Source organism: Phodopus roborovskii, unplaced genomic scaffold (assembly GCF_943737965.1).
Source record: "Phodopus roborovskii unplaced genomic scaffold, PHOROB, whole genome shotgun sequence".
Classification (NCBI taxonomy): domain Eukaryota; kingdom Metazoa; phylum Chordata; class Mammalia; order Rodentia; family Cricetidae; genus Phodopus; species Phodopus roborovskii.
The window spans coordinates 14,368,300-14,386,801 of NW_026126448.1; the positions used below are offsets into that span (position 1 = coordinate 14,368,300).

General features: G+C 51.6%; 3 protein-coding genes across 3 annotated transcripts; 2 read left to right on the forward strand and 1 right to left on the reverse strand.

The window, feature by feature from the left end:
- Positions 1–789: 789 nt before the first annotated feature.
- Positions 790–3,959, forward strand: LOC127225085 (cuticle collagen 2C-like). Its single transcript, XM_051188345.1, has 2 exons — positions 790–853; positions 3,493–3,959. The coding sequence occupies exons 1-2, from the start codon at positions 790–792 to the stop codon at positions 3,957–3,959; spliced, it is 531 nt and encodes a 176-aa protein (XP_051044302.1).
- Positions 3,569–4,977, forward strand: Eva1b (eva-1 homolog B). Its single transcript, XM_051188771.1, has 3 exons — positions 3,569–3,738; positions 3,980–4,131; positions 4,321–4,977. Exons 2-3 carry the CDS (start codon positions 4,065–4,067, stop codon positions 4,752–4,754), a joined length of 501 nt encoding a protein of 166 aa, XP_051044728.1. The 5' UTR covers positions 3,569–3,738; positions 3,980–4,064; the 3' UTR covers positions 4,755–4,977.
- A 692-nt stretch (positions 4,978–5,669) lies between these two features.
- Positions 5,670–18,248, reverse strand: Sh3d21 (SH3 domain containing 21). The gene is made up of 16 exons (XM_051188772.1): positions 17,839–18,248; positions 17,599–17,756; positions 17,447–17,507; positions 17,118–17,236; positions 16,835–16,925; positions 16,641–16,696; positions 16,508–16,553; positions 16,278–16,378; positions 16,090–16,176; positions 15,479–15,524; positions 7,487–7,577; positions 7,303–7,355; positions 7,122–7,216; positions 6,094–6,968; positions 5,946–6,009; positions 5,670–5,858 (listed from the first exon to the last, which is right to left on the reverse strand). Exons 1-16 carry the CDS (start codon positions 17,840–17,842, stop codon positions 5,799–5,801), a joined length of 2,007 nt encoding a protein of 668 aa, XP_051044729.1. The 5' UTR covers positions 17,843–18,248; the 3' UTR covers positions 5,670–5,798.
- Positions 18,249–18,502: the final 254 nt, after the last annotated feature.

The window sequence follows — 18,502 nt, forward strand, 5'->3', positions numbered from 1 at the left end:
CACCCCTACAGCAGCGTCCCAGCAACACACGACTCACTTTCTTAACAATCGCCACTGTACATTTTAAAATTACTCATTTTTTCATGTCTATTAGTTTTGCCCATATGAGGGTGTTGGATCCCTTGGCCGTGAGCTGCCATGTAGGTATTAGGAATTGAACTTGGGTCCTCTAGAAGAGCAGCCAGTGTTCTTAACACTGAGCCAGCTCTCCAGCCACCATAGGACAAGATGGGTGGTGCACCAGGTTCACTTTCAGAGCATGAACAGCACAATAGGAAGCACCCAGAAAGGTGCTCTGTCTCCATACAAGTTCAAAGCCGCTGGGCCCCACTACCAGTACCTATGTGGACCTCCACATATCTCTAAGCCTTGTCTTCCTCCTCTGTCAAATAGAAGCCACATTACTGCACAGGGAATGTCAGAGACAGAGGACATTTCATATCTATTACCATTTCCCTACCCTGAGTAAACTTTTTCCCAGAATCCCTACCGAGCCAGTGGACTAGGTGCTGGGGGTAAGGGGACACTAAGAAACTTGACAAGCTGCAGGAGGCCCTGAGCAAGCCTCCTTTTCCCACCTCTCTAAGACCCTGCTCTTTGGGTGGGGGAAGCCTAAGTGTGGTGCACAGCACAGCAGCCAGGGCCGAAATGGGCAGGGACAGACTCCCGAGGCCTCTTCCAGTCCGGATTCCTCAGCCCCCTAACCTGCCAAGACCTGCCTTTCCTGTTTCCTGTCTGGGCCTTCCAAGATACAAATCTCTGATCTCACAAGCAGATGGGAGGGCAGAGATGGCCCAGCCAGGGGACAAATGGCCAGGCAAGCAGAAGAATCCTGGTCAAATAGAGTCTACAGGTGAGTGGGCAGGATGCTAGATGGGCAGACATGAGATATTCCAGCCACAGGGAAGAAACAAAGGGCCCAACAGAATTAGGGCTCCAGAGGCAGGCAGCTGGCCACTGTGGACAGCCATTACAGCCACAGGCTTTAAGGTCCCTTCTCCAGAACTTTTAATAGCTTTCTACTTTTCAGAGTCTATCAGGCCACAGTGTCACTTCTCATGTTTAACCACAAGGAACTGCTCATAGATAGTAGCATTCTCTTAGTGTGCTTCCCTCTGCAGGGTCCAGCAACCATCTCAACACTTACTTATTTCAGCATAGTCTCTGTCTCCCCAAGGCTGAGTCACACCTAGATAAGAACACACATTTGCCTACAGGCAGAGACAGATCTGCTAAGCACAGTGATGCAGATCGGTTTGCAGGAGCCTATCTCAAATCTCACATCATCTTCCTGTGAACCCTCAGAGAACAGGTGTGCACCACACAAACGACTCCTCCATACACACCGGTGTACAAGCTAAGCTGCAGCATGTACCAACAGTTATGCGGTTGGCAGACCATGGTTTTCAACACATTCCCAACACTAGTTATCCTGTATGTGTCCAACTAGCCAGTCACACACATGCCTTGGAGTAGGGATGAGCCCATCCATGGGCATCACTAACGATATTGAAATGTTGCTCCATTCTGGTCTTAACTCTGTCCTTAGCCCTATATAACCCAAAGGGTCACATCCTTGCTGGCTTGCTGTTGAGGATCCCTCCTCCAGAAGACCCCCTCAATGTCAGTGATCAGGGCTCAGGCTTTAGACAGACTCTCCTCCCTGTTCTTTTGAACTGGGTGTCCCAGCTATTCCCAGGATGCTAAATGTTTTTCCTTGCTGGAAATGGTATTTGGGGGTGGGGCTACATCTGCCTCTCTAACACCCACACCCAGGTATCATGGGTATCATGAATCTGAAATATAAAATTCATCTCCTGCCCCCTGTGGGGAAAAAAAGACTAAAAAACATGATGCCCCCCCAAGACTTTCCTCTGTTGCACAGACCCAAGATCAAGGCTAAATTCCTCTTCACTCAAAACCACCTCCACACAGGAACTCCCTTTAGGACACCACTAGCCTTCCCCACCTCCTGTTACTCTGGGTTAAGCCCAGACCACTGCTCCCCTGAACCCCTGCCAGTCTCCACCCCGCTGTGGCCAAGCCTCTCTTGAGCCATTTGAAGAGTCTTTCCAAGACTGTTACTGATGCTCCTTACTTAGGACCCCAGGGGCTTACCAATTCACTTACAAATGGCATCCCAGCTCCCTATTGAGCTGCTGCAAAAGCTCCTTGGTGGCCATGGACACTAGCTCTCTGCAAGCCAGGAACCCCACTCCTTGTTCCTGCCTAGACACTCTCCTCCAGGTCTTGGCATCCTCAGGACTCAGCTCTTACCTGGAGTGTTCTTGTCAGAGCTGCCCAAGATGCTCCCATCACATTAATGGATTCCATCGCCTCCTCAGCACCTCTCAGCCTCTTAAGGGAGCCTGCCTCCTAAGGGCTTGTAACCTCTTTACTCTGAATCTCCATTCTTAGGAGGGCCCAGCCATCTACTAATGGGGGGGGGGGTTGTGAGAGTGTTGTTCTCATCCCACACCGAAATGCTGAAAGCAACATTATGTGTAAATAGGTAAGTACACTTGGGCCAAGAGGCTTCTATCTGCTCACAAAGCAGACTAAACAATCACAAATACACCCAGGTGCGAGTCAGCCCGCTCCTTTCTCCATCTCCTCTTGTCCCCTACTTGAACCCAGGCTGGCCTGGGGGAGTCCGTAGGTGGTGGGAGGGTTGTCCTGCAGCTTGGACAAGGAGGGGGTTAATGGCCCTCAGGCAGCGCCTACAGCTATGCCTGCAATTTCCTCTCCCCATTCTTTCCCTCCCCCTTCCCAAGATTCCCGCCAAGGCCTCCCCCTCACCCCAGATCCAGCTTAGGGAGGGGAAGGGGAGTGGACAGACGACTAAGCAGAAAGGAAAGCAAGCCCAGCTGCAGAACCCCCAGCACACTTCTGTACAAGCCTTGAGCCCAGGTGGAAGCACACGTGTGAGTCTGGGCAGGTCCAGCGGGCAAAGCAGCTAGGACGTTCCCTGAGCTTGCAGAGGCAGGGGCCCCCGCAGGCAGGGGTCTGCAGTGTTCTGGGGCCTGGCTCACCGCCGAGTTCTACAATCATTAACCTCGGGTGACCACAGCAGCTGGACACACTCAGCTAGGCCACCGGGAGGAGGGGCTCAAGAGTTTCTCTCTCTCCCAGGACCAATGAGGACGGGTCTACGAAAGGGCTCCAGGGATGAACCGGTTTGGACCCGCCCTCATCACAGGAGGAGCCAGGCACAGGGAAGTAGTTAGGAGCCTGCGCCCTCTGGCCAGAGAGTTGTGGGTTCAAGTCCTGCCATATGGCAAAGTTCTTCAAGATCTTTATGACTCAGTTTACTTCATCTGCAAATTGGAGACTTAATGGTAGCCACAGTCTAGGGTAGGCTTAAAAGAAGCAACGACTGTGGTGGGAGGGATGTTACTTCCTGCGCCCAGGCCTTGGGATGTTTAGTAACTAGCGTTGTTAGTTTTGGAGGGGGCGGCCCCTGTGAGCGGCCTCCCCAGCGGCTTCCTGTAGGGGAGCAGGGGCCGCCCCCTCTCCCCTTCCTCCAGGCGCTCTTCCTCCCGCCTCTCCGCCCCGCCCCGCCCCGTCCCGTCCCGTCCCTCCTCTTTCCTCCGAGGAAACTTTCCGCCGGCTGGTCCATCGGCGTGTCCGGCCGCACCACAGTGCGAACCGAGGAAGGCGGACGGGGCGGCCCGGCCCGGGTGTATGCAGCCACCGGGAAGTCGCAGCTGCCGGGGGCAGGCAGCGGGACGCTGACGGGTGAGCGAGCAGGGCCCAGGCCCTGCTGGCGGAGGGGTGCAGGAGGGAGGCGACAGGGGAGCCCCGAGGCACCGCCTCATCCTTCCGTGCGCTGGGCCTCGCCTAGGGACCCCACGAGGGGGCGGAGCGTGTGCGGCTTCTCCGCAGCTCCCCGGGATGAAGGGGCGTCTGTGGGGAAGCAAGGACTCTATCTAGCAGAGCCCAGATCTGCGACCAAATGAGGGGAAATGCTCTCTCCCAGGGTGGAGGAGCTGCCCGAGGAGTGAGTGCCTCCGGCCTTGGAGGACCTGACCTGGCTGACCTCGCAGGCTGACAGCCCCAGGACCATGGATGCCCCAAGGAAGGACATGGAGCTATTCAGCAACAGCCTGGCGGCCTATGCACACATCCGAGGTGAGGGCCAGGCCTGGGAGCACGGAGCCCGTCCATCATAACCCAGCTGCTCATCCCCAGTCCTATCCCGATTCCTGTCCCCTGCTGCCCTTCCGTTCTGTGTCCCAAGCGTAGACCCTGGATCTCTCTCAGATGGGACGACTCCAGCCTGTCAGGCCCCCCCTGTGACCTCCGCTCCCTGCTCCCTAGCTAACCCCGAGAGCTTCGGCCTCTACTTCGTGCTGGGCGTCTGCTTCGGTCTGCTGCTGACCTTGTGCCTGCTAGTCATCAGCATCTCCTGCGCACCTCGCTCGCGGCCCCGGGCCCCTGCTCCGCGCCGGGACCCTCGCAGCAGCACCCTAGAGCCGGAAGATGATGATGACGACGAGGATGAGGACACCATGACGAGGCTGGGCCCTGATGACACGCTCCCGGGCCAGGAGCTGTCCACTGAGCCCGACGGGCCCCTTAGTGTCAATGTCTTCACCTCAGCAGAAGAGTTGGAGCGGGCACAGCGACTGGAGGAGCGAGAGCGAATCCTGCGGGAGATCTGGCGCACTGGGCAGCCAGACCTTCTGGGTACCGGCACGCTCGGGCCCGGAGCCACAGCCACCGGCACTCTGGGCCGTATGCACTATTATTGACACACAAACCGCAGCGCGAGGCCCAGAGTACTGGACATGGGACTAACCAGTGTTGCCCCAGGGCCTTCGAACTGCCTCTGCCCCAATTCTCCTGGTGCTATTAGGCGTGGATCGCCGCCTGTTATGCACTCTTCACTGGGCAGGTGTGGGTGGGAAAAGGATGCCAGGTCCCACCTGCTCCTCCTGGTAATAATGAATGACCAATGAAAGCTAGTTTCAGCGACTCAGTCTCTCATTTAGTTACCACTTTCAGCAGGCTCCCAGGCTCCGGCCTGGTAGGGGAGTCCCAGGGCTGTGGGTGTCACTGGGGAGGGGGGGGGTCTATCCAATGCATGCTTGTGCTCACTTCACAGACCAAAGAACCAGGCCAAGACTCGCCTCTTGTGCTTGCACACCAGACAGGTATTCCAGGCATTTCTCACAAATATGTTCCTTACTATCCAACACTTGGACAAAAGTCACCTAGTCCCCTGCCCTATGACCTTGCCCTGAGACGTCACTGCAATCACACTAAGGCTCAGACCTTAGTGCTAATTCTATTGGACTTAGTGCCTGAGCGAAACCAGGAGTTGGCTTCTGAGTATAATTCCAAGTGAGTGGACACAGGAATCCCTTAGGGAAGAAGCTAACTGGGAGGAGCTGGGCCCAGAGAAGACTGGCTCCACCCCTCCAGCGCACAGCTGGGTTCCCGAATCCAGAAGGATCTGGACCCCTCCACCCAGCATCCAGCACAGGGCTGGCGTCCGAAGGAGACAAACCCTGCCCCCAACCATCCGGTGGATAAAAATAGCCTTACATAGGCCTTGAGAATGGTAATGGAAGCCACATGTTGGCCAGATGTGCCCCGGGAGAGAGCGCCAGGAATGCAGAGGGTGGTGTGTTGGCTGGCCCCGCCTCACACGGACCAGGCTGGTCTTAAGAGTTCAGAGTTTTTACTTCCTTGGAGTTTCTCAAAAGTTGTATGCAAGGACCGGCTGGCCAGTGCAGGATGGTCGTCCCTGCAGGTCGGGCTGAGGTTCCTCCTGAGCCCGCTCTCATTCGCTCTCATTCCGTCTGTGTTTGCGCATGCTTAAAGGACTTCTGGGTCCCCGGCGTCAACCGAACCTAGTCGAGAGAGGGCATCAGAGACCAGAGCCACCGGCTACTGCCCCCCACACCCCCCCCCCCGCCCTGGATCCTCATTTTACCCACCTCTAGGGACTGGAGCTTCTCTTTCTCAGTCTTCAGCTCCTCCCAGACATCATTCATCTTCTGCCTGTGGATACCGGGTTTCCGGTGAGACATTGAACCCTTACCCTTATCTCCCGCCCCATCCCACCCTGCACTACTGCCCACTTACTCCAGCTTCAACTCCAGAAGCTCCAGCGTGCTCTTTAGCGACCCCACCTCTTCCTTTAGCGTTGTTACATCCACGCTGTCATTCTTGCTTTTGGAAGACGCTCGTGGGACCTCGGGATGAAGTGTGGGGGTTTCTTCAGGGTTTGGAATCTGCTTGTTAGCATGTGGTACTTGGGGAGTGGGGACTGGCTCTTTAGGAGGCACCTGCTTTTGGGGGCCCGCTCCTTCGGAAGGCAGCTTTTCTTTGGGGAGTGGCTCTTTCAGGGTTGTCTCATCTTTGGCTGGTAACCCCTCCAGAAAGGTGGCCTCCTCCACGGCAGCCTCATTCTTAGCTCTGGAGTGAGCTGGGGAACCGTCCCCATGTTTCATTTTAGAGCAACACCAGCTCTCTGAAGAGTTAGACCGCGGAGAGTACTCTTTTGGCACCTCGATGTCATTTGGAGATGCAGGAGACTCAGAAGCCTGTGTGGTTTCTTCCTGAGGCAAATGCTGGCACTGAGTGTTGTCTCTAATAGGGTCCTCTTCAAAAAGCATGTTCTCTGGGGTCAAGATCTTTACTAGTACAGGGGTACTGTCCACGTGAAGGGCCATCTTCGGGTCAACGGTTTCATCCTCAGTTGGGGCCACTAGGGCAGGGGCCTCATCCACTGAAAGGGCACTCTCTGTAGTGGCAGCCTTGTCCACAGTGGTATTCTCTGCAGTGGGAACTTTGTCAGAATCCAGGGCTTTCTCTGGAACAGGGTTCTCTGGGGTGGAGACTTTGTCAGGAGCTGAGATCTTCTCTGGGCCAAGGGTCTTATCTAGAAGCGGAGTCTTATTTGGAGTGGGGCTTTTATTTGTGGAGGGGGTCTTTCCCGGGCTTCTCTGTTCATTCTCCTGTGGTGATGGCAGGGATGGGGGGGGTCGCGGTTGAAAGCTGGATGCCTTGTCCCAGCTTCTTTGTTCCCCTTGGGATCTTTTGCCCTTGCACAGCACACGTGTGGTCACCTTCTCCCAGCAATTCCCTCTCCCATGCATCTGGCCCCTCACCTGGCTGAATACAGCGTGCTGTTGGGGTGCCTGGGGTCTGGTTTGCTTTCTCCCAGGCTGTCTGGGCCCTCCATTGAGGAAGCTGCTATTGAAGCCTATGAAGAGCAGAGCTTCAGAGACCCAAGCTCATCTTGATCCCTCAACACCCCCGCCCCCTCCACTGTAGGAAGGTAGCTCTTACCAGAGTCCCGGCAAGGGCGTTTCTGACTGTCCCCACTGGGTGTTGAAGATATCCTGGAATACATCTCCATCAGTAACAGCAGATGGGTGGAAGGGCTGTCTCCTCTGTACCTCCCCCCTCCCCATCGTACCCCTACTTTCTCCCCAGTACTTCTCCATCCCCCCAACACCCCTCTCTCCCTTACTTGGCTTTGCTAGGTACAGAGGTAGCTGCTGGCCTCTTGACAGAGGGTAGGGATGTTTTGGGCATCAGCTTTTTTGATTCCTTAACAGGAGCTGGAAGGAGAGGAGTGTGAATTCCATCTGACTTTAGAAGGGCTTGGGGAGCTGAGAAGCACCCCAAAGGAACACAATAGCAGATAGGCATCAGGAAGGCTTTGTGGGGGAAATAGCTCCCTATTCTGCCATTTTTTTTTTTTTATTATTTTTTGTATATGAGTGCTCTATCTGCATGTTTGCCTTTATGCCAGAGGACATCAGATCCCACTATAGATGGGTGTGAGCCACCATATGGTTGCTTGGAATTGAACTCAGGACCTCTGGAAGAGGAGCTGGTGCTCTTATCCACTGAGCCATCTCCAGTCCTCCACTCCTTGAAGACCTGTCCCTTGCTTGGTGTCCATAACAAATTCTCTTCAGTCCTCATTTCTTTTTGGACCCCAACAACAACAACAACAAATACACACACTCCCTTTTTTTTTTTTTCCCAAGACAGGGTCTTACTTTGTAGCTCTGGCTGTCCTGGAACTCATGATGCAGATCAGGATGGCCCAAAATTCACAGAGATCTGCCTCTGCCTCCCGAGTGCTGGTATTAAAGGCGTGTGACACTATATCCAGCTTTAATTTCCCCTTCCTAATCTCACTTTAGCTTCTGTTGCTATCCCAGCTTTTAAGTGATCTCACCCAGTCTTAAGGGCTTAATCATCATCAGTAAGCCAATGACTCCTACATCTCTGCCACATTGTGAACTCTGTCATGCCCAGCTGCCCTCTCACAAGGTCACAGGATGACTAGATAGTACAGGGACCGAGTCCCAAAACAGTTCATTTTGGAGCGCCACCAATACCTACAGCATGACATCTGGATATAAGTCCCAGCTTCCTTCCTTTTACTGTCCCCGCCCCCCCCCTTACTCAGCGGCATGCGTAAGGCAATGAAGAACTCTGATGTTTGTTTGTTTTTGGGGGGACTATTTCTCTGTGTAATAGCCCTGGTTGTCCTGGAACTCAATTTGTAGACCAAACTGGCCTTGAAACTCACTGAGATCCACCTGCCTCCACCTCCTAAGTGCAGGGATTAATGACGTTCACCACCACTGCCCAGCACAATTTTCAATTTTTAAGTAACCTTCTAAATATCTATGTGTGCTTAGAGGCATATGTGTGCATTAGCCCAGGTGTGTAAGGCAGAGGACCAGTTAGGGGAATCATTTCTCTCCTATCATGTGAGTATCTGGGAGGCACAGGAAAGTGGGTCTCTGTGAGTAGCAGGCCAGCCTAGTCTATATAGTGAGTTCCAGCAGGACGGCCAAGGGCTGTTACACAGAGAAACCCTGACTCAAAAAAAAAAAAAAAAAAAAAAAAAAAAATCCAAACAAAATGGTCACAGCAGGCCACATGAAGGTGACAGTGACACTGGAGGGAGCCCTGAAGGCCACCATACACAGTGGCATCCATATCAGCAGACAAAGCCATTCTAACACATGGTACACTGGTACACACACTGACTTAAGTCCATGACAGCTTGTTACAATAAGTGCAGGCTTTACTGTCAGCTTTATTTCTTGCTAGTGGTGTAGGAAGTTGCACAAGTGAACCCTGTACCCCACTGTCCGCATCTTCCAGACATGGATAACAGTATATACCTTGAAGGGCTATGCTGAGGCTTGAGTGACTCAATACATATGTGCTTAGCAGACAGAACTCAGTATAGTTAATCCTAAACTCTGCTGCTTATTATCTGACTAATAAGCAGGCCTTGAACTATCAGCAATCTAACTACCTCCACCTCCTGGAGGCTGGGATTACTGGCAGGCACCAGGATTTCTGTAGGCCCCTCCTACTAGAGAGCAATCATATTCTCCTGAGGATAGTTTTCTGACACTTTAAAAGGGATTTAAAAGAGGATAGGAAAGGATCTGAAGAGATGGCCCAGCAGGTAGCTCTTCCAGAGGACTTGGGTTCAATTCCTAGCACCCACATGACAGAAATACAGCCATCTGTAATTCCAGTTCTAGGGGATCTAACACCCTCTGCTGGTATCAGGAACAAATGCAGTGCACAGACATGCATGCGAACAAAACATTCACACACATAAACAATTAAAAGCAAGAGAAGTACACAAATAGAGCCAGGCAGGAGTTGGCCTTTATTCCTAGCACTTGGAAGGCAGAGGCAGGTGGATCTCTGTGAGTTCAAGGCCAACCTGGTCTACAGCCTGAATTCTAGGACAGCCTGGGATACACAGAGAAACCCTGTCACAACAAATAAACCCAGCAGACAACAGAGAACTGAGGCCAGAAAGTGCACCCTAGTTTCATTTCTGTTGCTGTGACAGAGGCCTTGATAAATGCAACACAAGGAGGAAGGGTTTGTCTAGGTCCCAATTCCTGGTCACAGTTTATTACTTTGAGGAAGTCAGAGCAGGAAACTTCAAATCCGCAGACAAGAGCAGAGAGAAAATAAGTACTAAGATCCTTCCTTGCTATCTCTCAGCCAGCCTTCTCTTATGCTACACTGGACTCCCTACTCAGGAACAGTGTTACCCACAATACATTGGGGCTTTCCATGTCAACAGGTGGTAAAGTGGGTGACTCTGCTCTGGCCCCTGAGCTTGGGGCCTGTGAGGTGAAGCAGGGTCCCAAGCCCTGCCCCCTTAGCTTACCAACAGGCCTAAAGCTCGGTCACCCCATGTCACCTTTCCTTGGGAAGGCCAAATGGGAATTGGTGTCTCCTAGCTGCTGGCAGAAACAAAATCAAATCCTCCTAGAAGTCCTCTGGAAGGCCTGCAAGGTTCCCACAGCTAAGATCAAGTCACGAGCTCATAAAGGTAAAACACACACACAAAGGCAGAGCACAATGAGCGGTCAGCAGACCCTACTGATCTCACACACCAGAATCATCAGCTAAGGGCATGACTTGTGTAGGTTAAGAAATATTGGAAACGAAGGCTATATAAGCAATAGAAGTATTATCAGGAAGACCTGGCTATGAAAAGCAAACAGAAAACTGCATGACTACAGATGTGGAAAGATACCCAACGCAAGCCCTTGGCCCACATGTGTACAGACAGGGTTTACAGCACAAGTTCAGCAACAGAGTCAAAAGCTAGAGAGAGAGAGAGAATTTCTAAATGAGAAGTGGAGTGGGGTGGGGGATATGATTCAGACCAATGTTCTCAGAGAGGCAATGCCTAAGTTCTCACCCAGAAAGGCAGCTAAGATGAGCAGAGAAGCCAGGAAGCCAGGTGGTGGTGCACGCCTTTAATCCCAGCACTCACTCGGGAGGCAGAGGCAGGTGGATCTCATGAGTTTAGGGTCAGCCTGACCTACAGTAGAGTGAGTTCCAGAACAGCCAGGGCTATTAACAGAGAAACCCTGCCTGGGGAGAAGGGGGGGGGGGGCAGAGAACAAGATGAGTGTATCTGTGCCACAGACACTGTCCAGGGCAGCGAGGTAATGTGAGAGGAGTCTGTGCTTGATAGGATAGTGTCCGTCCCCAAGCATGGTCCACAGAATGGGTCTCCAGTGCAGGGTGGGGAAGGCTTCAGGTGTGGGTTTGATGGCTCCGCGGAGCAGCAGCAGCAGCTCTACTGAAGGCAGCTCACTCACCCCCATCCCCCTCCCACCCTACCCCCACCCGCCAAAAACACAACCAACCCAAGAGTAGATGAATGGTACTTCATCGAAACACAAAGCTCTGTAAAGCTCTGTTCATCAAAGGATGAGATGACTGGGGCTGAAGAGATAGCCCAGCAGGTAAGAGCTGTGGCTGCTGCTCTTCCCAAGGTCAGGGCTTCAATTCCCAGTCTCTACAGGGTGGCGCACAGCTATCTGTAACCCCAGTTCCAGGGGCTCCAATGCCCTCTTCTGGCCTTTGTAGGTACTGCATGCATGTGGTGGACAGGCAAAATACCCACACACATTAAAAAAAAAAAAATGACAATGAAATGAAGTTAGGGGGAAAAAATTACAAAATGATACTTATTTTATTTATCACTATTATCATTATCATCATCATTTTCAGTGTACTAGGGGTTGAGGCTAGGGCCTGCCTCATGCTTGCTAGACAAGTGTTCTATCACACTGCTATAGCTCCAGGTTTAGCCTTTCATCTAGAACATAAAGAACTCCTGTAACTCAATAGTAAAGAACACAACCCAACTGGAAAGTTCCCACAGAGCCAGTAAACACACAAAAAGCTGGGTGGTGGCAGCACACACCTTTAGTCCCAGCACTCGAGAGGCAGAGGCAGGGGGTGAGTTTGGGGGCCACCCTGGTCTACAGAGCTAGTTCCAGGGCAACCAGGGCAACACAGAGAAACCCAGTCTCAAAAACAAAACAAAACAAAACAAAGGCTTCTCAACATCATTAAGTCCCAGAAACCACAAGACACCCTGCTGTTCACCAGCACGGTTCTAATGATGTGAGGATAGAGAATCTGAGATTCTTCATACACTTGCTGGGAGGAGGTAGGAGGGCCATGAGTTCAAGGTTAGCCTGGACTAAGTAGTAACACCCTGTCTCAAAAAGCCAAGGACTAGCACAATGTCAGAGCACTTGACTAGCATGCACAAAGTCCTGGGCCTCCAGCACTGAAATAAAAGTGTGGTGGGGCTGGAGGTATGACTAAGTGATTAGGAGCACCGGCTGCCATTGCATTGCAGAGGACCAGGGTTCCATAACCAGAATCTACATGGAGGCTCACAATCATCTGTAACTCTGGTTCCAGAGTTACACATCTAGCCTACACAGACACCGGGCACATGTGTATTGCACAGACATGCATGCAGGCAAAACACCCACACACATAAAAACTTAGCCTTTTTTTTTCAATACAGAGTTTCTTTGTATAGCTCTGGCTGTCCTGGAATTCACTCTGTAGACCAGGCTGATCTGAAACTCAGAGATCTGCCTGCCTCTGCCTCCTGAGTGTTGTGATTAAAGGTGTGTGCCAACACTGCCTGGCTTCAAAATAACAAGTTTTAAAAGAGAAAGAAGAAAGGTTGGAGAGCAACAGAAAGAGCCAGCCAGCAATGTGCTTGCCAGCTATGCAAGCATGAGGATCTGCTGTAAATCCCCAGCCTACATAAAAAGCTGAAGCATTGTGGTGCATACTTGGGATCCCAGAGCTGGGAGGTGGAGACAGGATCCCTGGGCTTCACTGCTTAGTCAATCTAGCATAATTGTCAAACTCCAAGTGCTAGAGACCTTGCCCTCAAAAACAAGGGTGGTGGGTACTTCCCATGATACCTTTTCCATTCTCCTGAGTTCTTTCCTCACTTTTTCTTAATAAATACTAATAAAACTGTGTTTATTCTGCTCAAAAAGAAAAAAAAGAATGACAGCAGAAGATACCCTCTGGCCTCTACATGTGCACAAATAGGTGAGTACATCCTCATCTCCGAATGCACACACCACATGAGAACACAAGCACATGCAGGCACACACCTGTATCCGTGAGGACTAGGGATACGATTAGTGGGTAAAGCACTTGCCATGCAAGTGTGAGGACCGAATTTGGATACCCAGAACTCCCACAAATGCATCCATAACTCCAGGACTTAGGGGCTGGAGAGACAACTTAGTGGTTAGGAGTACTTACTGCTCTTGCAGAGGACCTAGGTTCAATTCCCAGCATCCATATCACGTGCAAACACACATACAAACACAAATAAAGAATAAATAAAAGTTATGCCGGGCAGTGGTGGCACATGCCTTTGAGGCGGGGGTGTGGGGGGGGTATAGTCTCCCTGAGTTCAAGGCCCGCCTGATCTACAGAGCAAGTGCCAGGAGGGGCTCCAAAGCTACACAGAGAAACCCTGTCCTGAAAAACAAAATCAAAACAAAAGAATAAATGAAAGTTAAAAAAAAAAAAAAAAAAAAAAAAAGCAGCACTCCTACATCAAGATGGAAGGTGGAGAAAGGACCTCGAAGAATGAGTGATGTGATCTCAAACAAGACTGACGATGAGGACTGCCATCCAAGCCTCCACACGCACGCCACGGCACACATGCACCCGCATCACACACAAACACATGCGTACACCGATCTCATTCATAGAATCGGTAAATTAGTGGGAAAACATAGAATCCTTTCAAAAGATTCAGACAGACAATTTGGGAAAATTCAGGGCCAATTTTCAATAAAATCCCTAAGTATACAGGCTTGATAGACAGAGTAGTTATGTAACAGCCAAGAGGTCCTGAGTTCAGTTCCTCAGTATAAACGAAACCAACCCTAGGTAGAAAAAGAATGAGACAGAGAAAACATACTGCAGGAGGGCAAGAGGAAAGCATCCATTTGCAATCAGGCACGTTGGCATGTACCTGTAATCTTAATATTTGGGAGGGAGGGGGAGAAGGGGAGGTTCTGGATAGGGAGAGTATTGCCCTGTAGTCTAGCTATGTAGACTGGGTCGACGTCAAACTTGCAGCAACTGTCTCAACCTCCAAAGGCACTTAAGAATGCAAGCAAAAGTGACAGACAGCACAGGTTTCGAGGAGCTTTTTTTTTTTCTTTCCCGAGGCAGGGTTTCTCTGTCCTGGCTGTCCTGAAACTTGCTTTGTAGACCAGGCTGGCCTTAAACTCACAGAGATCCTCCTACCTCTGCCTCCCAAGGGCTAGGATTAAAGGTGTGTGCCACCACTGCCGGGTTCTTTAATTTTTAAAAAATATTTATTAATTTTTTTTAAAAATAAAAATGGTTTATTTATTTTTTATGTATAGTTTCCTGCCTGCATGTACACCTGCATGCCAGAAGAGGGCACCAGATCTCATTATAGATGTCTGTGAGCCACTACCGCCCAGTGTAGTAACTTTGTCCCTTACTGGTCCTCCTAACTTGTGTTCTTGTGCCAACTGTTAAGTTTTACCATGGCCCCTAGGATGGACCCTCTTCTGAGGTATTCTAACTGCTGCTTCCCTCATCGACCTTCTGTCAGCAGTTACAGAGATCCTATATGCAGTTCAGGTGACCTCCAAAAGTTGGTGGCACACGCCTTTAATCCCAGCACTAAGGGGGCAGAGGCAGGCAGGATCTCTGTGAGTTCGAGGCCAGCCCATTCTACATGCAGCTACATGAGCAATGGACCCCTCTTTGATGGACCCAGAACTACCCCCTCAGCAGAAATTGACTATGACATTCCTGCCCTTCTTTTTTACTATTTACTTTTTTATTATTTGTGATTTTTGTTTGTTTGTTTGCTTGTTTTTGGAGACAGGGTTTCTTTGTGTAGCTTTGGAGCCTGTCCTGGAACTCACTTTGTAGACAAGGCTAGTCTTGAACTCAGAGATCCACCTGCCTCTGCCTCCTGAGTGCTGGGATTAAAGGAGTGAGCCATCACCACCTAGCCAACATTTTCTTATATCCTCTCAGAGTTAGGAATGATAGCTTCCTGTTGAAAGGCTAAAATTCCCTGCTTCTCTTGAGGCTTTGAAAGTCATTTCCATGTCTCTATGAGGGGGCCACATCCCATATCTTGTAGGCATTTGGGTAATGTCTCTTTCTCCCCATCTTGTGTCTCTCTCTATAGCTGCCTTTAATCTCAAGAGCAAGCAGTTTACTCACTGAGACATCTCTGCCCTCCAGAATTTATCTTTAACGATAAAGTCTTTTAAGCATAGATCTAGGGTTGTGTTATAGCTCAATGGTAGAACACTTGGGAGTTTGTGCAAAGCTCTGGGTTTGATCCTTAACACCACCACCAATAGACACCACACAGGGCTATGTGATAGTTAGTCATCATGTTAAGAACCACGCAGAAACATTAGCGTACAAACACAACCCGACTCACACAGGATTCACAGTTCTTACAAGGGCCTGGATCCTTCCCCTCCCTCTTCTGGGGAGGATGTTTCTATGGTGTATTGAGCCAGTAGGGAACTACAAATGGACAACTAGAAATGGGTGGATCTCCCATAGAACAGCCCTCAACCCCATGCTCCCAGGCACTCACCTGATATATCCCGAGATATAATTTTTCGTGGGATCAGCTTCCTGATCTGGAGGAAAAAAATATATGAGAATCCAAGGAGAAATCCTAAAACTTCTAGGTCTAGCTGGGTTCAAGGAATCCCATAATGCCTGTTAGGTTTTTTTGTTTTGTTTTGCTGTGTGTATGTGTGTGTGTCTGTAAAATGCTGGGATTAAAGGTGTGTCCCCACCACTGTGGCCTGGCTCTACCTAATTCATTAAGGTAGAGTTTCTCAATCAAACACAGAGCTCAACAATATGGTTGGTTCTGTCTCTCTACCTTCCCGAGGCTGGAAACACAGAGGGACCGCCATGCCCACTTGCCATTTACACGGGTTCTAGTGATCGGAACAAATACTTTAAGCCTGAGCCACATCCTCTCGGCTTATCCCTGGGTGTTTTTAGAGAGTTCTGTGTCCCTTTACGTAGTGATCTGGCCAATGCCATGCACTCCGACTTTTCTTTTTCCTATTACTTGAGTCAGGGTTTCTCTGTGTGGTCCTGGCTACCCTGAACATGCTCTGTAGTCCAGGCTGGCCTCATCCTCAGGCACCTGCTTACCCTTGCCCTCCCAGGGGCTGGTCTGATACTCACCGGGGGTGGGGGGAGCACAAAGTTGTCTGGGAACACTCCCCTCCTGCCTCGGCACTCTCCTTCCCACCAGCCCTTATCTTCTGTTGTCTGATCGAGAAAGAAGCCAGTAGAAACGTGAGCCTCGCTCACGGCCCTCTTGCCTTGGCCCCATTCCTTCCTTACCCTTCTGCACCCCCTAACCCTCACACCTTTCTCAAGACTTTCACCAGGTCCCCCTTGTGCAGTGCCAGCTCATCCGGGGCCTCAGGATGGTAGTCAAACAGGACCCTGCAGGTCTCAGGGCAGGAGACTGAGAGAAGGGCATTCTTCTGTGCAGCCTCTCCCATCAGCCAGTGGCCCCCTCCAACACTTGGTTCCCCTCCCACAAGGCAGGGTGTGGCCGGGCCCTGTGGGAGGGGCTCTTTGGCTAGATGCTCACCTGTTCGCAGGTAGTCTGGAGGGCTGTCATAGGTCAAGTTGCTCAGCTAGTACGGGCAGAACAAAGAAAGAATAAGAGGAGTCTGAAGCCATTTTAAGTACTTGCTAGCTGTGCCCACCCTGACCCAAGTTACCTTAGGAGGCCTCGGTGGATTAGGGGTGACTGAAGGCATGTCTGTGTTCCCAAGACCTGGAGAGGGACAATAAAGTTAAGGGAGGTGCTAATTTAGCTAGGTCCTGGGAGAGGGCCAAAGGGATCAACAGGGTCAGGAAGATCACTGAAGATTGCAGAGTCTGGTCCCAGGGGATCACAGGGTCACGATCTCACTTGGGGACCCACTGTCCAGCAATTCCACAAAGTTGGATGGGAAGGCTCCCAACTTCCCGTTCTTCTTCCCCAGCCACCAGCCGTCCTCAATCTAGGGAGGGGGAAGGATGTGGGTGCATCTGATTCTGACCAAGAGTCACTGGAATGTCAACCCTCGGTTCTGCCCAAGAATCACCTCCTCCCCTGCCGCTCCCTTCCCATCGTCCCCACCTCACTTCATTCTTGTCTGTCTGTGAAGAGCTCTAGCATCTCTCTAGGTCCTCTAATCATCGTATCCCCTCACCTCCTTTATCACTTCCACAATCTCCCCAGTTTGAAGCTTCAGCTCGTCTGTCTGCTCTGGACTGTAGTTGAAGTTCACTTTGCACCATCTTTGAGGGTCCTGAGAGTTGACCGGGTGACCTAGGCCAGACAAGCAGGGGAGCAGCTCGAGCAGGTGGCCCTGTCCACAATACTAGGGAAGGGGCGGGGCCCCAAGCACGCCCTTTAATAGCCTCAAGCCCCGCCCTCTAGCGGAGCATTGTACTTGGAGCCAATCAGGGAGCTGCACATAGTGTCGCGGTCCCTCCCACCGTCGTCACGCTCCCCCAACCAGCTCAGAGCCCGACTCACCGCGGCGGCGCGCACAGCGCGGTCTGGGCTCAGTGACGCCCCACAGGGCCTCAGGAATCTCCTGGGAAGATCGCACAGGGGCGGTACTCAACAGAAGGCCCAAAACGGGCCGGGCCTGTTCCCCACACGGTCTCACCCGTACCAGGTCTCACCTGCACCAGGTTCTTGGGAAAGAGACCGCGGCGGCCCCGTAGATCCCCATGTAGCCAGCCCTGGGCTTCCCCGGCACAAACCTCCCGGACCACGTCCCCCGGCGCCAGGCTCAGTTCGTCCTCCGTCTGCGCACGATATCTGGCCAGGGCCAGGACCTCTGCAGGCAGAGGGCAGGCTAAGAAAGGCTGGAGGGACGTCCCTGGCATCCAGAAGAGCCACCCCGAGGTCCGCACACATACCCATAACTTCTGAGGACCCCTGCACAGCCTGGCGGTCCGGCTGATGGTTGAGTATTGGGAGAGCGGTGGGCGGGCCGGGGTAGCTGGGTTGTAGACTGGATGAGGCGGGGACTCAAGTCATAGGTCAGGATCCAGGTGCTAGGAGTGGGCGGCCTGGCTCAGCAGGTTGAGCCCCAATTCCAGGACAAGTCTTCATCTAGGGTCTCAACTCAGTGCTAGGGTAACAGCTCCTCCAAGTGCTCTTCTGAGACTACTAAACTTTACTTTGGCTAAGTCTCCCAACCTAGACCAGACTTGCCGTCTTTTATATATTTCCTGGCCCACCCTCTACTGGCTCGCCAAGTTCTTAGCTGCAGGGGAAGGTGGAGAGAGGTACATACCAGGGCGGGGCCATTCCAGAGAAAGAACCCCAGGAGAAAGTGGTGGCTCTTATCTCTGAAAAGCTGTGGACTACTGGTGTATTCTCAGCTTCAAAACCCCACTGGTGGGAGCTTTGATTCATTTGAGGGCCTGGTTGGGTTTCTGAGTTATTACAGATTCTCCTTGAGCGAAGGCAGGAAGAACCTTAGTAAGCCTATTCAAGCCCAGGGCTGGCAAGAGTCTGAAGGTTAGGGGCCACCCACCACTAGGCTACCAGCTGGGCTTGGTTAGACCATAAATAATC